At 36.9% G+C, this 27,354-nt stretch overlaps 2 protein-coding genes across 6 annotated transcripts; one reads left to right on the top strand and one right to left on the bottom strand.

Moving 5' to 3' along the window:
- Positions 1–145: 145 nt before the first annotated feature.
- LOC110837243 (uncharacterized) lies at positions 146–10,657 on the top strand. The gene is made up of 12 exons (XM_087346275.1): positions 146–299; positions 888–1,475; positions 2,126–2,289; positions 2,929–3,031; positions 3,345–3,432; positions 4,195–4,323; positions 5,607–5,740; positions 6,542–6,727; positions 7,457–7,647; positions 8,281–8,471; positions 8,712–8,851; positions 9,779–10,657. The coding sequence occupies exons 2-12, from the start codon at positions 930–932 to the stop codon at positions 9,893–9,895; spliced, it is 1,989 nt and encodes a 662-aa protein (XP_087202401.1). The 5' UTR covers positions 146–299; positions 888–929; the 3' UTR covers positions 9,896–10,657.
- On the bottom strand, positions 10,540–26,874 carry LOC110839251 (uncharacterized). 5 transcript variants are annotated; one of them, XM_087346279.1, is made up of 6 exons: positions 26,711–26,874; positions 13,264–13,464; positions 12,537–12,687; positions 12,209–12,348; positions 11,741–11,926; positions 10,540–11,097 (listed from the first exon to the last, which is right to left on the bottom strand). In XM_087346279.1, exons 2-6 carry the CDS (start codon positions 13,454–13,456, stop codon positions 10,916–10,918), a joined length of 852 nt encoding a protein of 283 aa, XP_087202405.1. In that variant the 5' UTR covers positions 13,457–13,464; positions 26,711–26,874; the 3' UTR covers positions 10,540–10,915. The 5 variants fall into 5 exon arrangements, with proteins under 5 accessions (XP_087202405.1, XP_087202404.1, XP_087202403.1 ...); XM_087346278.1 differs by lacking the exon at positions 26,711–26,874 and adding an exon at positions 14,636–15,013; XM_087346277.1 differs by lacking the exon at positions 26,711–26,874 and adding an exon at positions 14,664–15,011.
- Positions 26,875–27,354: the final 480 nt, after the last annotated feature.

Below are 27,354 nucleotides of genomic sequence, written 5' to 3'. Positions count from 1 at the left end.
AAACGACTTACATTAACGATTATTCTTATAAATAAGCTGTTAGACATCTAACAACAGTTATAATAAAGTCTACACATTTATCATATTCTCCTTTTGTATAATTTTTTTTATAATAATATTTATAGGAACACCCCCAGCCCCCTGAAGCACAGATGTTTAGTCGCCAAAAACGTCGACATTTTAAGAATATTAATATAATAGGGAAATTTCCTATAAATTTAGATGTTGGTCATTGTGGTCGTAGTTAATATGTTGGTGTATCGCAGTTTGGATAGCGTTGTTGTGTGAGGAAAGTAATTGTAAGTTGAATCGAATAGAATTTATTTACATTCCATAGATCCTTCATAGGCCTAAGCCAAGGATGTAGAACAGGTCATAGCCCAAATACAATACTTGTCTCTAGTACAAATATAAATACATAGTTATAACAGCTATTTACAGATTTTTGGAACTACAGTATTACAGCAAAATAATTATGATGAGGAACCATCACCATTGTTACTTACATGTATTTAAACATTTTTCTGCTGGGTAGAAGGAATGAGACAGGAGATACTCTTTTAACTCTGGCTTAAACATTTTTATATTGTGATTAAGGCTTTTAGTGTTTGAATTCTATATACAGTGTTGTTAAATTGTTCAAGTGTTTGTAAACATATAATGAAATAGGTATTGTGTTTCAGAAAAAGATTGTAAGTTATGTGATTAATATACAAATGTGTTACAGATGTAGCATATTGTATTTGTGCTATGACATGTTCTGCATCAGTGGCTTAGCCGTATGAATGATCAGTAGCTTGTAATTAAATGCTGCTTAGCCGTTCACTTGAATATCTATGAAGGGAGGCTGCCTTTGTAGTTTAATATTTGTGTTTTGTCATTTACAGGTATTTTATTTTGAGAGCAGTTTATTCTGATTTTGGAAAAGTATGGCAAATAATGCATTGGGACTGGATGGAATTCGCCTATCAGCCTTAACCAAAGCATCAGTTGTTGGCAAATTTGTAAGAGATGTTACACTTGGTCCAAACAGCAAGTGTGCTGATTACGATCTTTTGAAGAACAGAAGTGAAGTGAAGTGTGAGCTGGGTGAAAATTTCCCCCCCCTTTCTACAAAAAATTCGCATGCTTCAGGTGATGCAAGAAATTGTAATATGAATTCATGTATTGACAATGTGGAATGTGCTGGAGGAGAGGATTATTCATCACTGTCAACTATGAAGCTGTTATATGATCTGGACCAACAGCGTCAAAGGAAAGTGAAGGATTTGATAAATGAACGTTTTAGGAACATGATGAAAGATTCTCAGATTCGCCAATTGGAGTTTGACAGTAAACATCAGTACCTCCAGCATGAGATCCAAGCAAAAGTGCTTCAAGATGAGCAGCTGATTTTACGCCAACTGCAGGAAGATGAGATTCTTGCAGATCAGAGGCAACAGCAGTTGGCACAACAACACAAAAAGCATACTCAAGTAAGGCAGACTTTGTGCACAAGATTTTATTTGAACATATACGTAATTATGCAGTATCACGTTACCTCTTTCTTTTTAGGAGTGGGTTCCAGGTATGACCTGTATTCCTTCTCTTTGACAGGCTACATCATATTGGTTTATTCTGTATATATATGATTTATTTACTGCGATTGGGTTTGCACCCAGTGGCAGTTTTTTAATCTTGTAATTTAGCCGGTTTTGTCATTTGTACACAGACTGTATATTATTACAGCAGAAAGAAATATGATAAATATGCCAACTTTGAGTAATAAAATACTTAAGACACTTATTACCAAGATTATTGCTACAACCTAATATTCTGCAATAGATGGTAATTTTCCAATTATATATTTATTTGGTTTCCCTCACAGTAGAACATTGGTAAGTTCTGATCACACGTTCAAGCATACACAGTATTTTCATGCTTTTATGTGGTCCCAGAAAAATGCTAGGGTACTACAACTGCTTCTTTCCACAAACTTTCCAATTCATCTTTCTCGATCGTTTTCTCACACACTGTTATATATTCACTGGCGTTGAGAAATAATTTTTAACATAAAAATGCATTGATCCATAATTAAGACGTGAGTTGTTACTACAGTTATATTTGTAAATATTTTCTTTTATAGCGTATAAATGAATTGAATGAAAAGATTAAGGAGGCAGAAAGACAGAAAGAAGCAGAGGAGGAAGAAAGAAAAATAATAAAGGAAAGAAAGATCCAAATTGACAAAGTGCATCACTATTATATCGAGTATCGGACAAAATGCGAACAGATTGTTGAAGCATCAAGGTATGTTGTTAGTGGTCAGGTATAATAAGTTCTTTTATCTGTTGTAAATTAGTGTTATTCATGTTCTCCCTATCTTCCATCTCTTTGCTGACACCCATTTGCTTGATCCTATCCTATGCAAGTGTTATGACACAGTACTCTTCAATTAACATTGCTAGGGTGATTACATCAAGGAGAATGAGTAGCCTACAGAAGGAGGCCTCTTGAGTGACGTAGTTGCAGATGGGGGGGATAATATTAAAATGTGTTTTAGAAAAATATGATGTGATAGGGTTAACTGGATTCAGCTGCTCAGAATAGAGTCCCTTGGTGGGCTTACATGAACATAGTGTTAATCTGTGGGATTTTGTGAGAGCAGAATATTTCTTGGCCATTTCAGTAACTGTTCACTTCCTGAGAAAAATGTTTTACCATTCACTTAATTATTGAAAATCTGTTGTCTGAAATCACAGTCCTTGGTTTGGGCTGTAGTTTATATGTGACTTGCGCAGCAGTTGCCTTTTCGTCTGAATATGTGTCTTCTCAGTTTCACATATGCTAAACCAGAGGAAAATCCTGCTTTGACAAGATGTTGAAGGATGACTGTTTCTGGGATGTTGTGCTGTGTAGATTGGTTTATATAATATTGCTTTATTTCAGGCAATGTAAAGACAAGCAAGCTTTTGTAGCTGAGTTTTCTGATTATGCTTCCAAACTGAAGAGCCTGAATGTAGCCATGGATCAGTTGGTCGGACAGTGCAAGGTGAGAATCTATAATATTTATTGCTTTTCCAGCTATGCGTTGTGTAATAAGTTGTCTTTATTATACTACTACTAGTAATCCCTATTTGAGTCTTTGGTGAACTGACTGGGCTAGTAGAGTTCAGTTCTGGGCTGCTGCTGTGTTAGGAGCTTAAAGCTGACTTCCAGATAATACCAAGATCTAGAACATGTGGAGTTTTGACTCATGAGCACATGATATGGTATGTAGTTGCAGCAGTTAGTATTTCCTTTTGTATATTTCTTGATATTTACTAATTATAATTATAATGAAATAAGATCAATTAAATTTACAGAGTGGTGAAATTAACAACTTGGACCTTCGGGCTTCTGAATTTGTACGACAGATTGATGACATCTTAGGAGCCATAAACAAAGTTTGCGGTAAGTTGTGGAACATGAATTGTGAACCATATTTACAAGAAACTGGTGTCACCTAACAACTAATTCATCTAACCAACCAACCAAAAAGCTAACTAAGGGCGGAGTCCTGTGTAAGCGCAAGACATCGTCCCTTGCTAGGTAACAATTCCTGCGTACGAAACGCATTGCTAGAAATGGTTAACAGAGCCTTACAACTAAAACGGGAACTTTGCTAATGCTAACAGGGTTCTGTCGTGGCGGGAGCCTCGACCATTCAAACTAGGGTCTGTTGCTGCTGATGGGAGGTTATCCCGTCAGGCAACTTAACAAATTCATCTTGTCTAGGCTTTATATTTTATACCTAATTAAGCGGAGGTCATCCCAAGAGGAGATGTTATCATAGTTTCCAGCAGATGCCACCAACCAGACACAAAGCTCATGAGAGCTTAATACTTTCTTTCTCAAAAGCATATTGTACACTGTTCATAAGAATTGATGAAGGTCACATCCATACAACAGTCACGGTAATGAAAGTCAGTACTAATTATAACAGAGGTTTATTGAGTTCTTTTGAAATTCCCAAATTGCTATCAACATTATAACCACAATCCGACCAATATGTGATTCTGCCAGACTATTAAATGCTTTCATTTTGTTTATGTGGAGATCAGACGGATAGCAGAAATTGAATGCATGGTAGAATTTCTGTATTAAACTTATAATTTCCTGTCTTTTATTTTTCAACCTGACTGAAATTACAACAAACATACAAATTTGTTGCAGAAAAAATTAATAAACAACATGATAAAGCAGCAGTTGAGGCCAGTACAGCAAATCAAGAGGATGTGAAGGCACAGACTTCGCCATCCTCTGAGCCCACAAAAGCAGTAGAATCCAAGAAAACTTCTGAAGGCAAGCATTCATTTATAATTGGTGTCCTTTGGTCACTCCTGTGATAGTTACCAAGGCATGTGCAGTACATTAACCACTGATTGCACTGTCTTTCATATGAGATGATTCATGGGTTAGTTATCCCTCACTTAACTATCACACTGCAGTGCCATTTGTGGCTTTTCAATTGCAGCAGAATTCCATTCCAGACAGTTAGTGTATAGTGGTAAATGGCGAGTTCATTGTTTTGTGCTGTAAATGTAGGAAATTAGATTTTCTACATGTTAAATGTAAGACTGTGTAAAATTCTCAGTCGTGTCAAGGATTTGCATACTTCTGACTTACAAATCAGAATCATTTGCAGTTCACCTTCATGTTGGTCAAAGGGCTTATCCTTTTTTCAAAATCAAGCAATTATGCATTCAGTAAGTATAAGATATATTGAATTTTACATTTAATGTTATTTTCACTTTTCTACAAATAACCCATACACTGTTTTAGCTATGAGAAATTAAGTTCACGGGGAGTTTAAAAGTGGTACTGTATACTCTGTTAGTTCTAGGGTTGAAAGTTGAGCTACATTCTTTATGATTTGCTGTCAGATACACACAGCCTTTAAATTTGGTGTGGTGAAAAAATCAATTTTCTGTATTTTCACTTGCATATGTGAGAACCATGTCCCATCTCATAATGACTGTATTAAAATTATATTTATAATTTATATAACAGTGCAGTTGTTACTGATATTTTGAGATGGATGAACATTGGTAGCAATGAATATGTTGTCTGAGTGCTTATATTTATGGTATTCATCTGTAAGGTAATACTGCCTCCAATGACCAGAAAAATAAACTAATCTCATCTAAGCTGCTAATTTAATTACAATTTACAAGTTGGTGTTAAATCAGTTGGTGTGACCAGTTCCAATTGCTGTAATTAATTTTCTTTTACAAATTCTGATTCATTCTAGGAATTTCAGTTGTGGAACTCACTTGTAATTATGTCTTGATGGTCTTCGGCAGGCACAGTGATACTGAGTGGTGAGCTCAGATGCCATCTTGATGTCTGGTATATACCTAGAGAAATTAATTTTTAAGTGTTCATTTTGTGGGCTGGAATCTTTATTGACATATTCAACCCATGATGAATGCAATGTGCATGTGCAACAAAGAATTGAGAGTAATAATCAGTCCTCTGGCTTAGTCAATTATATATATGATTTTGTGTCTGCAAGTGTGATATTACCAAGAGCCAATCAGTAACATTCCAAAATTAGGTACTATCGTATGTGTTATTTTTTTCAGACTTGAATGAGTTTGTGGATAAAGAATCATTTAATATATACAAATCTCTGCAGGAGCATCTTAAAATTATTGAAAGTTATTACGAGAATTTGCAGAAAGATGACAGTTTAAAGAAGTTCAGATTTGAATGCCAGGTAAATATAATTACAGTGTGAAGTATAATATTGTGTGTAATAAGAACTTAATTGTAGTGTGCAAAATAATTGGCATAATCAGTTTTTTAATGTTACAATGCAATATGTATGATCTGAATCTTTCACGGCAACTAAGTATAATGAATTCTTCTCAGGCTACCAGCCATGTCAGGTGGTTTAATGGAGAAAACACCAACGTTTTGACATGGCTGGTAGCCCAAGAAGAATTCATTATACAATGGGAAATGTATAAGACAAGAGCTCTTCTTGGCACCATCATCGTAAACTGTCACCACCTTTATTTTGTAAGTTCTTGCGTTGGTTATACTTTCAGTTTTGTTTCCTTTAAATGCACAGATCTACACCAAGGTGGCTAGTGGGAATTAAAAATTAATTATTACACAACTGAATGTTATTTGTATGCATGATGTCCAGCCGAATAATTCCTCTGACTGAAAGTTGCCAGACATAACTTTAAAATGTTGCTTTTTTAGCATGATTGTGTGAAAACATGTTTTATATACAGTTCATAGGTATTTTTATCATCCTTTTGTCTGTATTTCAGTGCCACAAAATTTAAGGTAATATGCATTTCATTTGGCCACCACCTTGTTATCTTATGGTTAAAAAAGGAAAAGGTTTAATAAGCTGAACAGAAGACCCATCCTTTGGGATCTTCTGCCTCATATTCATTAAAATGTGTACTTAAATCAGGGGGGGTATTAGTGTGAAGTCTTCCCCATCCCTTATGGAACTATGTTGTGTAATGATTTTTTTTTAATTTTATTTTATTTTCTACAGAAAGCTGTGAACATCCCAGTGAACGCTATTTCTCACATAAGTGCAGAACATCTTCAGGATAAGCTGCTGAAACTCTCGAGACTTATTTCTGGTCAGCCTGTGGAAGTTGTGCACAGCCAGATTATAGCTTCTTCACATCCAGAAGGCATCATATTCTGTAAAAATCTGCTGGCAAAGAAGTTTGTAGTGAGTAGTTATTTTTGGGAATATGCTGGTTCCCTTCTTTAATTCTTTTTATTACAGGTTTTAGAGCTGTTGTTTTCATAGATTGTAATTGTGGAATTGTAAGGCCTTGAAAACATATGCATCATATGAGTTTATTTCAGTATAGTATTTATGTTGCACACAATTAACAGCTGGTCACAGTGGCCATGTGGTCTGAGGCATGGGCATTGTTCGCTTGGACACTGCGACCATGGGTTCGAATCGCACTCAAGGCATGGCTATTTCTCTGCATGTTTCTGTGTTCAGTAGAGGCCTTGCAACGGGCGAATCACTCGTCCAAGGCGTCCTACCAAATAGGTCAAATAACCTCAAAAGAGGCGGCCACTGCTGACACTGGGCTGTAGAGCCGGAGATGAGAAGAGACATGCTTAACAGCCTAATCATGATAGATTTATGTTGAAGTGTGTTGCTGTTCACCCAGTTATTTAACAACAGTATATTTCAGCAGTTGTTTTGTGGACAGTAAATAAAAATGCTGTTTGTTTTGCCTTAAGGCCCTTCTTACTGAGCACCAAAGATATATAGTCAAGTAATTAGTGAAACCTCGAATCTTACAAAGTAATTAGTTACTTTTTAAGATGGGACCTTATTATGGAATTGGGTTGTAGAGGGAAAATTTGTGTGCAAAATGTGATATAGTGGAATACATTTATTGTATCACTGAAATTTGTTATTTTTGACTGTTTTCAGTGGCAGGGTGAACACACTGTGTCCAGTAAACCTGAAGCAGCATTTGCAATAGCTGCAGTCATTGAGGCTCTATGGGCAGATTTTCCAGACTTTGGACATCTTATTTTAGGGCACTTTTATAGAGAATGTCCTTACCTTGTTCCCATATTCATGCCACAGGTGGAAGGTCAGTCCAATGAGGACTATTACAGGTAAGCTATCTTGATTTTTAAACTGTTATTTGTATTTAAAGGTATTGTACAGATATTAATCATGTATTGAGTTGTTTCAAGTTGTTGAACTTGCAAGTGAGAAAAATTAATGCCGCTGCATCATAAAGTTGCAATTTACTTTGTATTCATTTGTTACATTACCACTTGTAACCCATTTGGTGATTTGTTAGGATGATAAATAGTGTGTGTGATAGTGGTGTGGATATTCATGGCAGAAATTATTGTGATACAGCCGATTGGTTATTGGCCAGTGAAGTCATTGTATATGTCTGAGACTTTAGTCAATGTAGGCAGTATTAATTGTTCATTTATCACTAATAAGAGCAAAGTTGTTTTGTTTAACGCATTCTGAACAATGCTGATTAAACAGCATTGATTAGTAGGATGTTTATGAATGATAAATTGAAAAAGATGTGAAAGAATGCAGTCACAGCCTATTTTAATGTAATATTCTAGCATTTACCTGAAGGGACTGAAAAACAAAATAAAACTTCAGCTGATATGTTGAAGTAACCTGCTTCATATCAGGATGTTACAAGCACAGTTCCGATACAGTGGATCAGCCATGACCACAATTTTTGCTGCTTTATTAAGGGCTGTGTTCTATTACAGGTTACTGGGTTATCATTACAATGAAAATGGTGAGGTGGAGAAACAAGACAAATTTCTAAAGCGTATGTCTGGAATAATGCGATTGTATACTGCAGTGCTAGTAACGCGACCATGTAGATACCAGCAGAACAAGAGTCATCCCCATGGACTTAAACATGCTTGGCACTGGATCTCATGTATACTCAACATGGGTAAGTAGTTTCTGCTTCATCTCTTTGTGTGTCAGATCACAAATTAGAACTCCTGTAGGATGTAACTTTGAATACATCATCTCTGTAGAGGTTTTAAAATTCTTAAATGTGTTTTACTGTATGTTTTCTTTATAAGCTGTACATGCATTTTGCTTTGACTTGAGGGCTGTGATTTTGGGACTGTTGGTGTGTTTCTGTTGCAGCAAGTGATATATTGTAACTGTGCTCTCTTTTCTGCAGATCCAAGACCTGACATCTGTGCAACTTTGCTGTATGATTTTCTGGAAGTAGCAGGCAGTGCCATGTACTCTCATTATGGACGGCAGTTTCAGAAACTTCTGCATCTTATTTGCAAAGAATATTTCCCAAAAATTGAAAAGGTATTGTTTGTAGGCTTCAGAGGACGGTTCTATTAGAGATGCATTACTTACTTGGAGATATCTTATCAGAATCTGCCTTCCACCCAGCAATGATGACAGCTTCATTTGAGCTAATATAAATACATGTGTGTTATTTACTTCATATTGCTTCTGCCTATTGGTCCAATATTTTAAAGCTGTAGTTTGCTTTTACTGAGAGTGATATATAAAATTTAGACTATTTCTCCTTTGGCTGTGCTAATAGTTGTCACAATCTACACAGTTCTCAAGATTGTGTAATATCAAAACTAATTATTATCCTTTGGGATGTGTAACTGTTATGCCACTGTTCAACTTATGTATTTAATTACTTAATAACTATTAAGATTAATTAAATACCCAGACCAGTTCCAAGGAATCTGTACAATAGCAAATCTTTACTTCCAACAACCAAACTAGTTTTTCCTTTCTTTAAAATGTCCGCCAATAATAACAGTACTTCCTAAATATTATTTGAGTTTACCTGCTGATCATATTTCTTTATAAAAGTGTGAAAAAGTCATCATCACAATCATTTGATGTTTCAGTCATCATACATCTTCTCCAGTCTTCTTTCCTTTCCCATGAGTGCTCCTCTTTTATTCTCTCATATGTTTCTATTTCTATACTTTTTATTCTATATCTTCCCCTCACTTGTTCTTTCCACGTTGCCCCTTGTCTCCGCAATGATTTTTTAATATTTTAGTTTCTTACATTCTTGTATGAATCCTATTGCTGGCCGTGCATAACCTGTTTCCATACCACTTTATCCTTGAGTTGGTTTGCTTGTAATGTTTATAATTTCAAGGTCTTATGTTATGTCAGGTAAAAGGTTGTGGTAAAATGTAAACTACGCAAAGCTTCTTAATACTAATAACATTGATCTGTAATGAATTATTATGTTTACAGGTGACTCCATCAGTTTCAAGTGGACCCGTGTCTCGACTTCAAGCCTTTTTGCAGAAGATTTTAAAGCAAGGACATATTCCTCCTCCGGCTGGTTTATTGCCATCTAATTTCTGGTGATGTGTCACATCAAGCAATATTTATTTTTGTTAGTACTGACATTCTGACATATGACCTCTGAAATGCTGGTTAACATCCACCAGACTACACAGCGCAACAAACCAGAAGACAGAAATCTTCATACTCACTGCTGTGAAAACCTCAAATCTTACACAGTATAGAGTTCTTTTCTTGTACATTGGTAATATGATTTTTAAACAAACATGTAACCTAGATGATATTTTAAACACCTGTGGATGTGCTTGAGAATCTTGTGTTTAAGAAATTATGAAGTAATATTTTACTTAGTAACTTCCCATCATTAAGGCCAAAGTGGCCTTGAAGATGGAGGCAGGAGTTTCTTCTGAGATCTTGGTATCCATTTGCAAGGTTATCATATTTAGATTTCCGTCTTCTCGGTTGTTGCCCTGATGACGGAGGCAGTATGACCTCTGAAACGTTGGTTAACATCGACCAGACTACACAGCGCAACAACCCAGAAGACAGAAATCTTCATACTCTGATGACGGAGGCAATATGACCTCTGAAACGTTGGTTAACATCGACCAGACTACACAGCGCAACAACCCAGAAGACGGAAATCTTCATACTCACCGCTGTGAGAACCTTAAGTCTTACTTATCATATTTAATTGCAGAACCAGGTTAATTTCACTATATTTATTTATCAGACAAATTATTTGAGAATGCAGTCAGTTCATTATGTGTATAACAGGCCTTTCCACATATGTACAGTATATTAAAATTTTATTATGAAAATTGACCATCTAGTTTTAAATAGAGTTTATACAACCTTTTTTAAAGTTAAAATAGATTTCAAAACATCACAGCTTCAACAGAAATGAATATCACTTAAAAAATTTGATAAATGTCCTATTTAAGTTCTGCCATTTTCAAGAAATATTTCTTTACATATATCTTTGCAGTTAAGCATAAAATATTTGCCTGATAACTTATATTCTTTCCAAATAAAATGCAATGAATTGCTGAACATAATTAAAGTTACGTGCCCATAGTTTATTTAATAGTACCGCGTGTCCAGTGAGGTGTTTTTTACAGCTTCTTGTATCTCCCTTTCTTCCTGATAATCATCTTGACTGTTAGGAACAAATTTCAGTATTCCAAATTTCTTCAACTGGCTTCCCCACAGTTTGGTCTCTGGCATTTTCAGTAGTGCTTGGACAATAGTTTCTTTCAGGAGTCCTAAATAAACACCATTACATTCTGTTAGACTGTCACTTATCAGTATTGAGACACAGAGCAGAAAAAAAAAATATATATATATAATTTAATGTAACATATCTTGTCTTGTTAATTTTATTTTATAAAGAACTTGAATTTTCAGTGCTTGAGGGTGTTTTAAAGAAATGCTGATGAAAATAGACACTAGAGAGATTATGTAACAATGACTGGAGAAAATTACATAATGAGGATCTTCATAATTTTTATTCATGTTTTACTGTCACTGGGGTAATTAAAACAAGAATGCAATGAGCTAAACAAAAAGAACATTAGGAAAAATGGGAAATACATAATTGTAGTTATAAATTGTCAAACACCAGTTGCAAGATGTAGGTTTGATGGGAGAATAATATTAAAGTGGATGTTGGAGAAACAGGATTTAACTGGCTCAGGATTGGATCCAGTGGTGGGTGGTCTTTTGTGGACAGTGATGAAATGCCTTCCATAGCAGTAAAGAATTTCTTGACGAGCTGAATGTCTACTTTTGAAAGGAAGACTCTGTACCATGGAGTTAGTAACTTGTCAGTGCAGGTAGTTCTGCTTTGCAGATTGTCTGGGCTTCGTAGCTTCTTAAAATAACACTGCAAACAACCTTTATGCTCACCATCAATTCTATTATTGACAATGATAGGATATGGAGGAAGTGGACCAATACTCTCCAACACTTGTATATCCTTTCCTCCATCTTGCAGGTACTTTTTATTGTAGGCTAGAGTATTTGCATCTACTGCTGCTGCCTCCGCTTGCTTTGTGAGCACCATGTGGATAGAATTGAGGTGTGATCCGGATCCTAAGAAGCGAAAGGTTTTGTGTCAGTTGATGTCTACGGAACCAACATCTGGTGTCATTCTTAGAATTGGACTGATGTGATGTTGGACTGGATTATTAAATACTATTTAGGCAAGTTTTAAAGGGTTAATAAATAGGACTGAAGTTCCTAATTATAATAAACAGATGTAAGTGGGAGTTGTGACAAAGTGTAAAAAATTGGAGGCTTCCACCTGAAGAATAATGAAATTCAAATGTGGAGCATGGAATGCAGACAGCTCCAAGAACTGAAGCAGTTACTCACTCAAAGTATCGCCAAAGAATGAGGCATTTTCACCCAGTTCTTTAAGAGTTTTCAAGATCACTTTGCTTGCACTTAGTGAGTCCTCATCACTGTATGCCAACCTGCAGCCACGGAGATCCAAAAACTCCTTTACACGTTTTCTGAAATAAAACAGTGACACTTGTTTTTCTTTAATTATTCTAGTGGTAAAATTAAAAACATTTTCACAAGATAAGTTCACTGAAATCTGAAAGTGTAATTGTTTTTAATTTTCATTCTGGCTTTTGACAAAATCCCTATATCACTTTCCATAGACATGTAAAAGTGAAAGTTCAAAATTGTAACTCACCTTCCATCAACATGAATAATGACATCAGAATAATATCCCTTAACTCCTTCAGTTTTCTTGGGATGATCAAATACAGCTGTGACTGGTAGCAATTCAACATATTTATTCTGTGTGTCAAGTAACTTCACATAAGCTGATGCAGTTGAGAAACCTATAAAACGTGACAAGAGTGTTCCTCTGAAACGTTGGTAGTGTTTCTTTCGTACAGCGCTACGGTCACCATGACACAATTCACTATTTACCATTTTGTTATACAACCTTTATTGATCACATGTCATAGCTCATGTGTGGTGCAACTGGGAATGTGTGATGGGAGCATGCCAGTACCTACAAACCACAGAGTTAACATCCAGTTGGCAGCACTGTAGTGCAGGGTTTTAAATCCCCTTCTCCTATATGATAAAGGTCAACTTTTATCATACAAGACAGAGAATTAAACCCTCCATTCTACAGGGCTGCCAGCTGGATTTTAACTTGGGGATTAGGGGTTTAGTTGGATGCTTCCTACTGCAAAACATGGTAAACTGGACCTCCCATAAGCAGTGATGCATCAAGTTTCTGCGGTGTTTGGTACATACAGGTGTTTCACTATATACAAAGTGTGGAATATTCAGTTATCACTTTCATAAGAACAATAGTGTTATCCAATTACCTTTTGTACAGGAAAAATGGGGCAGTGGTAATTGCTTATAGTGAAGTGGATCATCCTGCAGCTTTTCTGACTTACCGATATCTGCAGAGTCATCTGTGAATGGATCCAGTCTATCAGAAAGTTGCCCTGGACTTCTGGACTCATATAGAAGTGAAGCCTCACAGCCAGTTTCTTCCTCTAGATACTGCAAGATCAACTCATACAGCTCCACTGGATGACTAGGACACATATATGTGATGATGCGCAGCTTTGGTTGTGGGTTTTCCATTGGCAGTCCTGTTACAAGGGCATTTCCCTTACAGTTGATAACTTCACTGACTAGCCAAAGAACATATACATTCTAATTATCCAGCATACTGACTTGTCAAATAAGTCTGCTCTTCCATGATATCATTTACTTCACTTCAGTATGCACATTCCTCTGAATTTAAATCTTGAATAACAATAGACTACTAAGGCATAGTTCAGTATGACAACCAATTCCCAAAAGACAGGAACACAGCCAGCATACTGAAATGAAAACTAAACTTCTGTTACCAAATTCATACTTGTCAGAACAAATATGAAGTACAGTGTGTTTAAATATGAACAAAATATTTTACTCATTCATTTATTTGTCCAGCAACAACACACATTAATGTGAATGGAAATGGCAATAAGGCTTTAGTGTGTATTAAGCAATATTCCTGTATGCTCAATCCTATGCTTTTTGCCTGGTTCCCCCTTACCACCACCACCATTCCTAATTTTTTCTGGTTTTTCAAGAAAATTCTCAATGTGGGTGACATTCTGCAGAATATATTAATGCATCTTTGTGTCAGGGTACCTCATATTATTAACGAAATGGCATCCAGGATTCATTACCCATCAAGGGCTTGGGGTTTTAGCTTCCCTACCTCATATATAGGTTATGGGATTACCCAGCCACCTAACCAATAGATACTGGGATCATATGCCGTGGAGCGTAATAATGACGTCATTAGACAGCAGAAGGTAAGAATGCCAACCACTTCCCCTATAAGCTTTCAGGGCCTATCAGACGTTTTCACCAAACTGTGCTTGCTACATAAGCTACGAGTTCTGAAAAATGCCTGTTTAGAAAATTGAAAATGAGCAGAAACCGAACACGTCTTCCGCGCGAAAGATGAATTCAATTTTTATACACCCTTGTAAAGCCGCTCTACCTCAATAATTGGATTCACCTTCGTAATTCTGAATTACTGTGCGTGAAGAAATACTTTATACAGTCGCATGTATTCTTTATTCTAGTATCACACAAAATATGATAAACATTGGTGACGATCATTTGCGGGCTTTGTACCTTTTACTTTTATTCCATTGAACACTGTGATCAACATGGAATACGGTATGACAGTAACACCTTGCATAAAAGATATATTGAAATATTGAAAATAAATATGTCGTTGTTATTGAAACTTATTCATACCTTTGAATTTCTAGTGCACATTACTCACCGTCAGTCCCGAATAGAGCAGATAACGAATTACACAAACCGCAACAGAAAGAAGAAAACCTCAGACAGCTGATATCCTTGACTTCTCCTCTAACATGCGAAGGAATGGAGTGGTAGCACTGAGTCAACCTGTTGCAATCAAAGCTGTCTCGTGACGTGTATAGCAAACAAAGAATACGATTTTAATTAACAGTTTCTTAGTATTTTCACTACAAAGAGTGTACCAAACAGTAAAAATGAGCAATATTCTGTACTACTTTCTTTTCCGATAATCCTGTTTCCCCCTCACTAGTTATTAGTAGACGTTATTACAGTGAACACGATCACGTGTAAGATCCGTTCCTTCCGATGCGGAGTATTCAAACTAGACATCTTCGTGTTTCATGCGTGTGGCGTCAGATAACCAAAACGCTGTTTGTGATGGACATAAACGTAACGTGTTTTGAAGTAATGTAAATTAGATTTTAATAACCTCAAATATTCAACTGTAAGTTAGTATGATATGTGAATATTTACGAAAATCTTATATTGCCGATCAACAGTTACATGCGAGACCATTTCAGGCTATGATTATACTGCGATGTTTGTGTTACGTGACATTCATATAGCGTTTTAAACTGAAATTATTATGATTTTATAACACTGAACTGATAAATTAGTCATATTTATGGAATCTAAAACCAAATATGAAGAGAGTGTGTAGTTTATGCAGCTTATGAAATAGGTTACAAATCGCTCGTCAAGTGTTTTTTTTATCTCTGCTATTATGAACGCGAATTTGGCTGGCTGCTTCTGTGTCAGTTCTCACTGATCATTCTTTGCTCCACATTATGAAGGAAATAATACTGAACCGCCTGTCTTCAGCCGTTAACACGAAGAGCATTGGGGATACATTTAGTTTACTTCAAGCTGAAGAGGTAAGACCAACTGCTTCCTGTTTATCACATTTATTCATATTAAGTTCCCCGAATTCTTGCATATCCTTCTAACAAAGTAATTTTCAAGTCAAATACAAAATTAGTGTTCTACAAATCACTTACTGTGAGTTATCAAAATAGTTTCTTGCTGCTTTGACGAGTTAAGGTGGGCTGGCTTGTTCGTTCACTTTGCAGGTCTGGAGGATGGTGAAAATATCGTATAAGTTTTTCAGGGTGACACAAACGGACGAAAGTCCCACCGACCATTTCAAACACACGGCCGACGAGGAACGATCATCCGTACGTGGCACCAATACAATTAACCATATTACATTCATGGCTTTGATAGCTCTAACTGGTTTCTTGAAAATGTGAATCCCATTTCTGGGTGTTTAATTCTTGTCGACAAGAATTAAATAGGCCTTCATAATTTTCCCGCTGACCGCGGGTTCAACGTCACTGCGTTACAGAGAGAGGTCATCTGTAGTGATCAAATTCCATAGCCCTGTAGTAGTTTGTTGTTTCATTTATGACGAAACACTAACAGGGGCCATGGTATAATCATACTTTGACTGCCTGTTAACAGACTACATAATCACGCCTATCTGGGGTGAGTGTATTGACATCTGATTGTTTATGCCAGACGGAAGTTAAAATTTGTAATGAACCAGTTTTGATCGCACACACAAGCACAGTTGTGAAATTAAACTTGGATTTGTTATGGCAAAAATTATTAATTATACAACTGAAATTCTAAGTAACCCGTTGAATTATTCATCTGTGCCCGCGGCTACAGCTGACGTAAGTAGCCTTGTTTTAGACGCCATGATAATTTAACAGTGGCTTGATTCGTGAGTTATTAATAATGTTGTGTTTATTGTAGATGTTATTTACCCTCTTGCTTGTTAGTTTTATTTATTATACTTTGTTTATTTTATAAGGAAAATTGGCTTATAGTATCATAATGTCCGTGTGTCTAGTCCGTATAAAATTTGAAATAAATGAGAAATTTTTATGCAAGATCTTTTGAACATAATATTCTTTAAAGACAAACCGACTTAATAACAGTTTGTTACTATGTGGACTGAATTGAACAGGTTCAGATGCCAAACTTCTGCGAACAATGTATTAAGCCTTCGTGTGGCATCAAAGGCACCGAATTTTTTGACTGGATGAGTTACTATTAGCTTCTGGCGGACTCTGTTCCGTGAAGACATGCCTTGTCATTAACTTTGCTCTCGGCTGGCTTGTATCAGAGCACAATACGGTACAGACTATTGAGGTTGCGACTAGACTGACGTGTACAGTTAACATTCGTGTATATGTACGGACGTAATCATTTAGTTTTTCATTCGCAGAGTATTTTTATCAGAGGAATGTGGGTCTTCCTAAATTTCAGGAGTCTTGATGGAATGTTGTTAATGCGTAATAATGTTGTTTCCGTAACATGTTGTACACTGAAGTTGTCCGATTAAACTGAAGGCCAATGCATACCGATGCCCTCGAACTTGAGTTGTTACGTGCAGGGGTGGACAAAAGATACGGCCCGCGGGTCTGAATCAGCAGGAGATAATTTTTCTTTCTTATATGTACAGTTGAAAGGAAATATTGTAGTACATATATCTATATTGTGAGATTATGAAATCCAGTTGGATGGCGTTTATTTGCGGTTACGAACGAGATATTTAAATGATGCGGACCTGAAAGAGAACTATGACTTACACGGCCGACATAAATAGTCCTCAGTAACGATACTAGATGGCAAAATGCTTTATTCTATAACTGATGTTACCATTAGAAAGCTTTTAGAAGTATTTTAATATGGGCGACGAAAACGTTGAAATAACGGTAATGGGAAGGGATAAATGAATGACAGGAAAGGGGTAAGTGATGATGATATGATTGACTTCATTTCAGTTCAGTTTAATCCCGATGTAAAAGCACAAGAGCTCTCAAATTTCCTTGTGCTGAACGTAGCCACCCCATTCGCTGGTCGCCGTCATACACAGGTGATTGAGTGCGCGTATTCACAAAAAGCAGTCCTTCGTCTGCCATCAAATTTTAGTAATATTTGGAACATTAAAACATTGTTTGTTGTGTGAAGTGGTTAGGCCTTCCTAAGTACAAGTATTCACTGCACAGAATTATTTTGAACGTCTGACACTTCACAATTCTAATAATTTCCCTTTGAATTTTAACAAGCCCTTTCCACCAGTATGCCTAGATGAATAACAAGTTAGCAAATGTACGCATAGCTTGACAATTATGGCGCGTTCGCTCTGTTACCACATCTAGATTCTCAATTTGTGAACCGTCGTGGAGGGCAGCTGTTTGTTTGGCCAGAATTTGCGAATGCAGCCAGTGACGTCAGAGTTATTTGGGACCAATGATCTTTCCGTGCGCGGGTGTGTCATCACGGGGATTCCCCCCACGTAATTCTTTAAACTCCTGTCTGCCTGGGGAGTCCTCTGAGATTTCCAATGTATGCATTCCCCATCCAGTTACACTTAGCACGTGTTTATTAATGTTTTTATGTATGTTCTTCCTAGTTCTTCGTTGATGTTTTTCTTACATTTATGATTCGTCGGTCTGAATCCTCCGACCTCTGTGACGAAAAGAATTTGTTATCACACAGAAGCATGGATATCAGATTAAAGTGATCATATTTTAACTACTGAACAAAATAATATTATTTCACATATCTTTTCATACGTTTACAAAAGTTTTCCAGATCCTCTCCTTATCTATTTGCACAACACCCATTTTATAAGATAGTGTAATTGCGTCATATTGTGAATATTATAACAATTATTTATTTTAATCCGTCTGATCACAATATAATTTTTTATTTAAAATTTCTTATAATTAAGATAATAAAATTATGGTTTTATAAAAAACCGAAACATGTTATGTAAATGTTCCGAAATGTAAATCGATCAATCGATATTGGAACATGAATGATATTTTATTATCTTAATTATAAGAAATTTTAAATAAAAAATTATATTGTGATCAGACGGATTAAAATAAATAATTGTTACCCATTTTATGTACACGTTGTGCATTAAAGGGGGAAAAACATGCATCAGGCTTATATTACGCGAATATAAAATATCGGCAATGCAGCCAGTTACTTAGACGACAAGTAGAAGCGCCTTGCTTTCAAAACATTTACTTAACAGAAGCGAAATTACCAAGTTTTGTACTTGTTTTATGGATGCATTCTAAGTTCAATTTCAGGTTCTCACGGTGACGAGTATTAAGATGACAGCCTTCTGGCATACTGTGCCACGTAGTTTCGTAGAAGTTGAACGACGTTTCATCAGGTCAATTCACTACACGTTCAATCCTTTTATCCTCCTTGATTTGATCAACTTAATTACATCAAGTGAAGTGTACAGAAGTGTGCAAATTTAATCCTATATAAGCAGAAGATACTTAAATAATATTTTAAAAGTCCGTTCCTACCTCCAAGAAAATACACTGCACCTCCGTTACAAAGATAAGCCGAAATATTCACTGTTCATTCTGAGAACCAAAAGAACCTTACGTATGAACGAACAACGCTGACCAAATTTCGTGTCACTGACATAAAAACAAGTGTTGCACATAGCTATCTATACCCTATTAAAATTAAAATAAAGTTAAATTATTAAATATATAGATTCTACTCGCACTGTCCACCTCAATGAAAACACTTCAAAGGACACCAATGGTGCTTCAGCACAACAAACTGATGATCACTGACTCAGAAACCAACATAGACAGAACAAAGACACCAATTAGTTTTCAATCCATCACTTTAAACCCTTCGTCATCGCAGTGAATTAAAATTAGAGCAACAAACAACTGATCGCACTGGGCACTTGGCCATACACGACGTCACAAACAGTGGCGCCGACGACTTGGCTGTGGAATGTCGCGGGGTTGAGCCCGACGGCTTTCCGGTCGAAGACTGGCAGTTGCCGTGAGACGGAACTGAAGACAAGTGTTAGTATTTAGGTCACTATCGCTGCAGCAACAGCTCCGCTATGTGGCTAACAGGATATTTAATCATTATAGCCTTCTTCAAGACAGCGAATCGCAATGTCTTGTCGTTCTTCATTCATTTCAGTAGCCTCACGTACTTTGTGACGAACTGGCGTTCTGTAAGTCCTTGAATCGAATCTCGGGATGTATCCTGACGGGTTTAAAATAGTCAAGCACTTCTCTTCCATATAACATTAACATATGATTTAGGCCAGCATTAAAAGTTTGTCTTGTATCTCACTCCTACTCTGTAAAACTTACTTAACATGAAAATTCTTAGAGATTCTAGATGTTTATGTAAATAAGTGAACCACTATATATTTATATTTGTATTGGTATTGTATTTGTACTTGAAGAAATTCGCGTAGTAGCCATGTTGGGATTGTTGAGGGTAGATAATTAACGCATACATATAGCTGCAAATATCCCATAATATAAATATATATAATAATCATTTGAAGAAAGAACGTTATGTAGATTTGTAGGTTGGCCTACAAGTGTTTTGAAACGAAGTGTTCGAGAAGATGGCGTTAGTGAACAATTTGGTACAGTTGTTACTTAACGAGGCACGTCTGTTATTCACGTTATGTTATGCAGGTTAACTGGTATTGTAAGGATGGTGAACTCTAGAAGGCTACGATGAGCAGGGCTTATAACTAGGATGGGGTGAAACAATGAATGCATACACAATTTTGATGGTGAAATCGAGAAGGATATAGGAGAAAGGTGAATTTTAGGGAGGCAGCTTTTGAGGGTCACGCGTGGAAGGAATTTACTCAGGTTTGTGTCCAATGGTCGGGCCTTGATATTACCGGATTCTGCTACCGTAGTCTTTCTGTTGCCTAGGAGTGCGTTCATTGCACGACACACCAGACCGCCAGTGAGACACGTTCTCATTAAATAGGTCAGTGACGCCATGTGAACGACCTTGGTTCATCTTCCAAGTTTGGAGTTTTTGCAGAGACACGCTGGTTAAATTCGTTGCTCTGATTGTATCCTTTTTAAGCGTATCTACTTCCCTGAAGAATTCCTATTAAAATTGCTTTGTCTGTCTGTCCATCCGTCTTTGTCACAACTCGAGAACGGCTGAGTAGATTTTCATCAAATTTGTTATTTGGAGTTTCACTAAAATTTATCAACATAATCTAGTTTTTGTGAAAATTTGACATCACTGACGAACACTGTGCTAGAAGACCTGCCTGAGTTCCTGCGCTCCCCCAGCCAGGGAATTGCCTGCTCTTTACAGAGTTTTGTCTGCTTTGATCACTTTTGAAACAAGAGCAAAGTTCCGAAACGTCGTAGTTTCCATAATGCTATCCAGACAGATACAACTTCAACAAAAATCTTTCCATGAAGATACAAGACCATTGTCACATTTGCTTAGAAGCACGATTCTTTGAGCGTAGTCGTGTAAGAATATTCTGTCTCGGAGATCCATAAGGCTAGTTGGATTGGTTTGTGGATTAGACCACTATTCTCAGCAACATAGTTCGTGGTGAGCAGTTTGATGCGTCATTAAACTTGGAGGAATTTGAATCTACGCCAGATCGTTAATGTCGATACAGGAAAAGATTCCTGCTTAAGAACAAGACTACCAACAATGTTTTTTGAATACTTCTTAACATCTCTTACGCAACGTTGGAAACTGATTTCTTATGTTGGTGCATTACTGACTTAAAGAGGTATTTATTATCAATTTCTGGATCCGACTGGAAGATACTGAATTAGAATTCATTTATAATTACAGACACAAGAATGGGCTAGGTGAAAATGAATAAAAAGAGAGCTTTGTAGGAGTAGGAAATATTCTCACGAAATCACTGTCAGAATTATATTCACGAAGAAATTAAGAGCAGGCTAAATTCCTGTTATGACTACTGATTTATTATATTTCCTTTCAATAGGTCAGACACGTGACAAAGAGCTCAAAGTACCGAAAGGATATTTCGAAATTAAAGGGCAGTAATAAACGGCGCGACAGACAAATTATTTTACCAAAACGTTTGTCATCAGACTAATTGCAAAATTTATATTACCTTAGTTCCATAATTTTGTGAAAGCTGTCTTCTTCGATGCTGAACAGAATAAGTTGCATTGAAACATGTCAGTGAGCGGTATAACGTCGTACTATGTTGCCATGGCTGTTGGAGCGTGCAAATAGCAAAGAAGTACAATATATCATGTAACAAATCAAGAAATAAACTTTATCTTATGAAGAAGATTCCCAATGCTTTCTTGTGGACACGTTATTCCTTCTTTGTTGAGAACTACAGCAAAAGCTACGCACTGAATGAATTCGCTTTCTTTGTTTCGGGCTCTTAAGACATCATTGTGGCCACATCTCTCACGATCTAGATTATAAGTCTAAAAAGTAGGCTTGATGATTCACGTGGTGGTGATGAAATCTCTTATGGTGCCATTTACAATTTTAGTAGGTTTACCCTTTTTAATACGTATTGAGCTTTTATGAAGGAGTCGGCGTCGAAGCTGGAGTCGGTCTCGGAGTCGGAGATTTTAGTACCGACTCCACAGCCCTCGTTCTTAGAACTACTAACGGCCTTGTATGACCGCCGTTAGTTTTCATGGTTCATGGTTAAATACGTAATTCATGTTTTACTTGTAAATATGTATTTGTTTTATAATTCTTAAACAAAGTAATTTATAAGACAGATGCTGTATTCACATCACAGTTACACTCTCAAAACAGCAGGGAAACACCGACACAGTATATAAAATAGCTAGCACATCTATTTTTTCTGGGTTATGAAGTCATGCAAACTTGTAGTACAAGATACATGCGATATCTTCCACCGAAACGTCGATAATCAGCTACAAGACCACACGTTGTCATGACACACAAGATCATAATGAAAATGTAAAGCCGTGGAAACAAATCACAAATTTCTAACGTATTGTTTGTGAGGTAGACAACTTCTCCGACACATGTGTGAGGCGGGTCAGCCAAAGGGTAGCATGCAGGCGTTTTCACACAAAGCAATTGTCGTGTTAATGAATACGAGTAACATCCCGTCGCTTTACTTCACGTACTCGTTACGCTGGAGACCGGATGGGCCCGGAGCATTTCTGTATCTGATGAACTGAAACATTTCCTACGCCCCAGTTGTGCTTGTATTAACTGAAGGGAAGATAGAACTTGAGTAATATTAAGATAGATTTTGGAGAACAGAGTGTGGACTGGATTCAGTTGGTTCATGATAAGGAAAGTTTTTATAAACTCATTAAATAACATTTTGGGTCGCTTAAATGCAGGATTTCTTGCCTTGCTGATCTACTGTTTAATAAACACCGTGCACCACGCATTGCTTTGTTGCCTTAGCGCGTATTTGAGCGTGTGTATGTAGTGTTAGTGATTTCACTTCATACTGGTATGCGACGATGTTTTGTGGCTGATTTTTTCAGATTGAAACGTAATTTTGTTTAGAAAAAAAGGCCAAGGGCACTCCCACACTAAAACACTGGCTCGTGGCCAGTCAGGGCTCCGAATTGCCCGGCTTTCAACTGAGAGAACATCTCAATATGAATCACCCGTATGGCTCTGACTGCACTCCTTCTGGCGTTGCCGACAGCTTAGTCTAACCACTCCATTATATCTGTCCTGAAATTAGGCGTGTTTCTTATCCTTTTGTAAACTACTCAAATGAGCATTTTCCCTCTTTTTTTAAATTTTAAAGAAGCAGGAGGATCCATTCTGGGCACGTAACGAAAATTTCATATTTGTTAATCAACAGAAGAGGAATGTGTAATTTTTTACTTTGTCCATCTTCTAAATTATTGTATAAATTATAGAATTACGACGTTTCGAATGATCCAGATCTCAGGTTAACTCAACCAAGGGACACAAAAGATTGGTTCTCTCTCCTGCCCCCTCCCCCAACCATTCATCTGATGACGAAAATAGAAACCAACTTTTGTAACATCGTAATTTTATACTTTAGACGATAGACAAAATCCAGAACATTATTTTACGAATTAAAACGCACCATTTTCAGAAACCTTCATACTCCAACTAAAGGCAGCTTTTCTCGTTGTCTTGTCTTTGTCAATTGATTTTCTGGCTGCCTGTTGTTCTCCTTTGAGAAACAGTCATACCGTGCGAAAAGCGTTTGCCGCTCGGACTGTTGGCCAAAAGGGGGCCATCATTTTCTTGAAGCAAAGCCGATTTTCCTGCTTTCTTGTTGTTGTCACCTACTCTGGCGTTGAAATTTCTGATCTTCCAGCGTTTTTAGCGCCGTTATGTTAATATATACGTATTTAAGTACATACGTTTAAAGTCCTGTTTCCAAATCCGTGCTAATCGTTCAGATACATAGCCTCAGATATGTATTTGGACAAGCATCGGGGAGAATTCAGAACATTGGCTCTGGTGGACTCTAGGTTAGCATCACTTGTATGCTAAGCTGTTTCGTTGTCAAACATGCCATCTGCACATGTAAGGTATTTCGAGGCTTGTCACACTCGTCGGGAAAATTCAGCTTTCATTTTACTTATCGAACGTAATCCGAAACCAAGGAATAAAATACAAAAGAACAAAGAAAGAGAGGAAGAAATACAGATAGAATAAAAGAAGAAAGGAAGAACTAAAGAATGAAAAATAAATATAAAAGAAAAACTGGAATAAGTAGATGAACCACATTAGATAAGATGGATTTATGAAGAAGCTTTGCCAATTTATGCTCTATCAAAAGCATTAATAGACGTCAAAATACTTAACTGAAGTTAAAAAAGACGATGAATTTTTATTTCACGGTAGCCCGCCCGGTCACGAAACATCCGACATGGCGGACACACCGAGTGGCTTGGGCACCGCATGCCACAGTGAATCACATGTAAATCGTAATTGTAAGGTAGACTACCACTCCTACGGTGACGTCAACTTCTACTTTGTTCAGTAGCAGACGACAGCAGGCGTTAGTTAAGCGTGAGATAAAATCACTCCTTAAATTAAATTTAAAAATGTGCATGTGTGGTTTCTTTCTTCTGTTCTCTCTATGTCCTTATTTTTTTTCTCTTATTTTTCCTTTCTTATCTATTCTTTCCGTATGCCCTGTGACATTTTTCATTGATTTAATTTTCGTAGTAATGGTCTTGACCTCAGTATGTTTGCTTCGCTTTCGGGATTTCCATCACTTGAATTTCAGGACGTGATAATTTGATAATTTATCGAAGTTCAAACTGTCTAGTCGCTGAAAGGACACGGAAAACGTTAATAGTTACAAATTGGCAGTGTTTACAGCCGTAGTTAAATATATGTAAATGTTTGGTAGAAATTTTGCGATGGACATGCATTAAACGGTAGACTGACAGCGATCCGCTGGCCAGGTGTTGGAAACTGATTTATACAATCAGCGGGACTGGTTCCTATCTGTTAAGAATAGACCATGAGGCATGTGGAACAAGGCTCTTGCTGCTGAGGTAGAGAATTTGAGTCTTACTGTAAGTAGTCGGGGGATGCAAAATGATGTTTCAAAGGTACGACTAGCAGGAAGGTAAAATTCTATAGTTTTAATATTTATCAGTTATTGGTATCATCACCATTATTATGTGAATGAAGAGTTACCATCATCTTTCGCCCAATCATCAGCATCTTGATATCTAAATGTACACTGCTGTTACATGCGGTTCTATCCTACTAAAGATCTCAGGTCATATATCCAGCTCAGAATACATACACTCCTGAACATTTTACAGAGAACGTTCATACACTTTCTTCAGTAAACCCGTGGAGACATGGAGGCCAGTGTACTCCAGTTAAAGATCGTGATAAGTATAATGCAGCGAGCATTGCTCCCACACGTTGCAATTTCACATTTATACATTGCGGCTTTGATTCCTGGCCTTATTAAGCCGCTAGAATAGACAGGCGGCAAACACTGAACTCAGCCCCACACATCTGTTACACAAGACACGCAAACCCTGCTAATAAGTAAACGAGAATTTGTGGGAAGAATGTATTAGGCTTATTTTCCTTCTAACTCTTCTGTATATACAATGAGGCTAGCAGGAGTTATGAAATAATAATTATAAATTATATTCTTATTTCTGTGAACAATTCTGACTAGCACAGGTTTGTGTTATCATCAAGTCGGTGCATCTGTTACCCCCTAATAAATTTTCAACCAACTGATGGATTTTCGTAAAGTAGGTGTGAAACATCATGCCATTAGATGTCGTCCAACAGCCGATCGAATTTTGCATTTAATTTCTCATTTTGACGGCTATAATTAGCAAATAAACGAAGCTGGAAGTGTGAAATTTTGTTAAATCCCACAATGGGTGAAGTCAGAATAGATAATGGCATCTCTAGCCGGCACATACTATACGTGGGTAAAACAGCATTTCAAATCTCAGAATTGAATCCTATAAATTAATTCTGAAACTATAATTTGCGTTAATTGTTTTAATTAATACATTTTAATTCTCGTAGTATTCTTTAATTTTCATAACTGACGTTAATAATGGATGTGTAGTTCTTTAGAACTAGTTGATTTCCAATTATTTCTACTACGAAACGTTTTATATAAAGGGCAATGCTTGATTTGCGGTTGAAATATTATTAACCTTTATCTGATTGCTGCTTATCTGTTCATATCTGCCTACTTCTGTTTGATCCCATTTTAGCTATAGTTAATGTACAAAGTCGAAATTCGACCCTGCGACAAAACACCACAGCCATTTTGTTAAATAATTGCAGACCCCGCCTACAGGCTATTTCAAAATGGCTGTGGGATGGACACCCTTTGCAAGAAATGTCTTTAAGTCACACTGGCAGACCGAGGAGTGTGGGGTCTTTCAAACCCGGTCAGAGAAAATATAGGTACATGTGGCAGTATGTACGTATGTCTGAAAGATTAATTCTAAATTTAAACAGATCAGAGGGTCAAATCCGTGAAAGTTAAAGAAGATTTTCAGACAGGTTATGGAAAAAAATTATCTGAAGGAGCAAACTTTTACCGGAGTTAATCTGCTCTTCATTTCACCGTATCATTTTAATTTGTTATTGTTGTTCACAGTTAGACTACTTCAAGTTTATCCTATTTTTTGTTTTCGAAGAATGTTCATGTATAAATAAATCATTACATACCTTCTAAAACATTTTCACTTATCCACTGAACTGTCCTTACGCCTCACTGTTAACAGACTTTCGACACAATTTTACAGACACTTCAAAGCACATCGTACTGGACTTCGTCACATTTTCAACTCACTTCACTCGAGTGCGTTTTGTATGTCGATAGGACGTTGTACAACCGTCTTCCTCGCTGTACCCGTGTTGCTTAGTGACTGACGTAAGGTTTCGACACGGTTTGCAGTCGAACTAAAAAACACGTACGTAACTTCGCGAAATAAGCACTCTTGAAGAGGAAATGCCGGCGGCCGCGAATTCTAATTGCACCAATCACCAATCAGTCGTGTACATTCACTGTGACATTAATTTTCCGTCCTTATGAGTTGTCTTCCGCGAATATAAGAAATGCTGTTTCTTAATGAATTGTTTATTTCAGCTCACGAGTCTACTTGCGTGCCAAAACAGTTACTGGTCGACAACACAGTGCCGTATTAGCGAAGGTCTGGAGTGATAATTCTTTAGAAAAACATGAAATGTGACGACGCTATTCCTGCTAAGTGACGCTCTTGCAAAAGACTGAGAAAAAAATGGGCAGTAACTTTATTTGAGGTACTCACAGCGGTGAAGATGTTCATCGTAACGCCATGTAGATAAGCCTT

Source organism: Zootermopsis nevadensis, unplaced genomic scaffold (assembly GCF_977971745.1).
Source record: "Zootermopsis nevadensis isolate Lab colony 2312 unplaced genomic scaffold, Znev_1.0 Znev_ptg000010l, whole genome shotgun sequence".
In the NCBI taxonomy this organism is placed as follows: Eukaryota; Metazoa; Arthropoda; class Insecta; order Blattodea; family Termopsidae; genus Zootermopsis; species Zootermopsis nevadensis.
This window is presented reverse-complemented; position numbering and strand designations above follow the sequence as displayed.

Coding starts and splice junctions, on each gene's coding strand:
- LOC110837243 (XM_087346275.1), top strand. CDS start 930: ATGGCAAATAATGCATTGGGACTGGATGGAATTCGCCTATCAGCCTTA. Junction 1,476..2,125: donor AACACAAAAAGCATACTCAA/GTAAGGCAGACT, acceptor TTTCTTTTATAG/CGTATAAATGAATTGAATGA. Junction 2,290..2,928: donor CAGATTGTTGAAGCATCAAG/GTATGTTGTTAG, acceptor GCTTTATTTCAG/GCAATGTAAAGACAAGCAAG.
- LOC110839251 (XM_087346279.1), bottom strand. CDS start 13,456: ATGGAAAACCCACAACCAAAGCTGCGCATCATCACATATATGTGTCCT. Junction 12,688..13,263: donor AGATGACTCTGCAGATATCG/GTAAGTCAGAAA, acceptor CACGTTTTATAG/GTTTCTCAACTGCATCAGCT. Junction 12,349..12,536: donor ATTATTCATGTTGATGGAAG/GTGAGTTACAAT, acceptor GTTTTATTTCAG/AAAACGTGTAAAGGAGTTTT.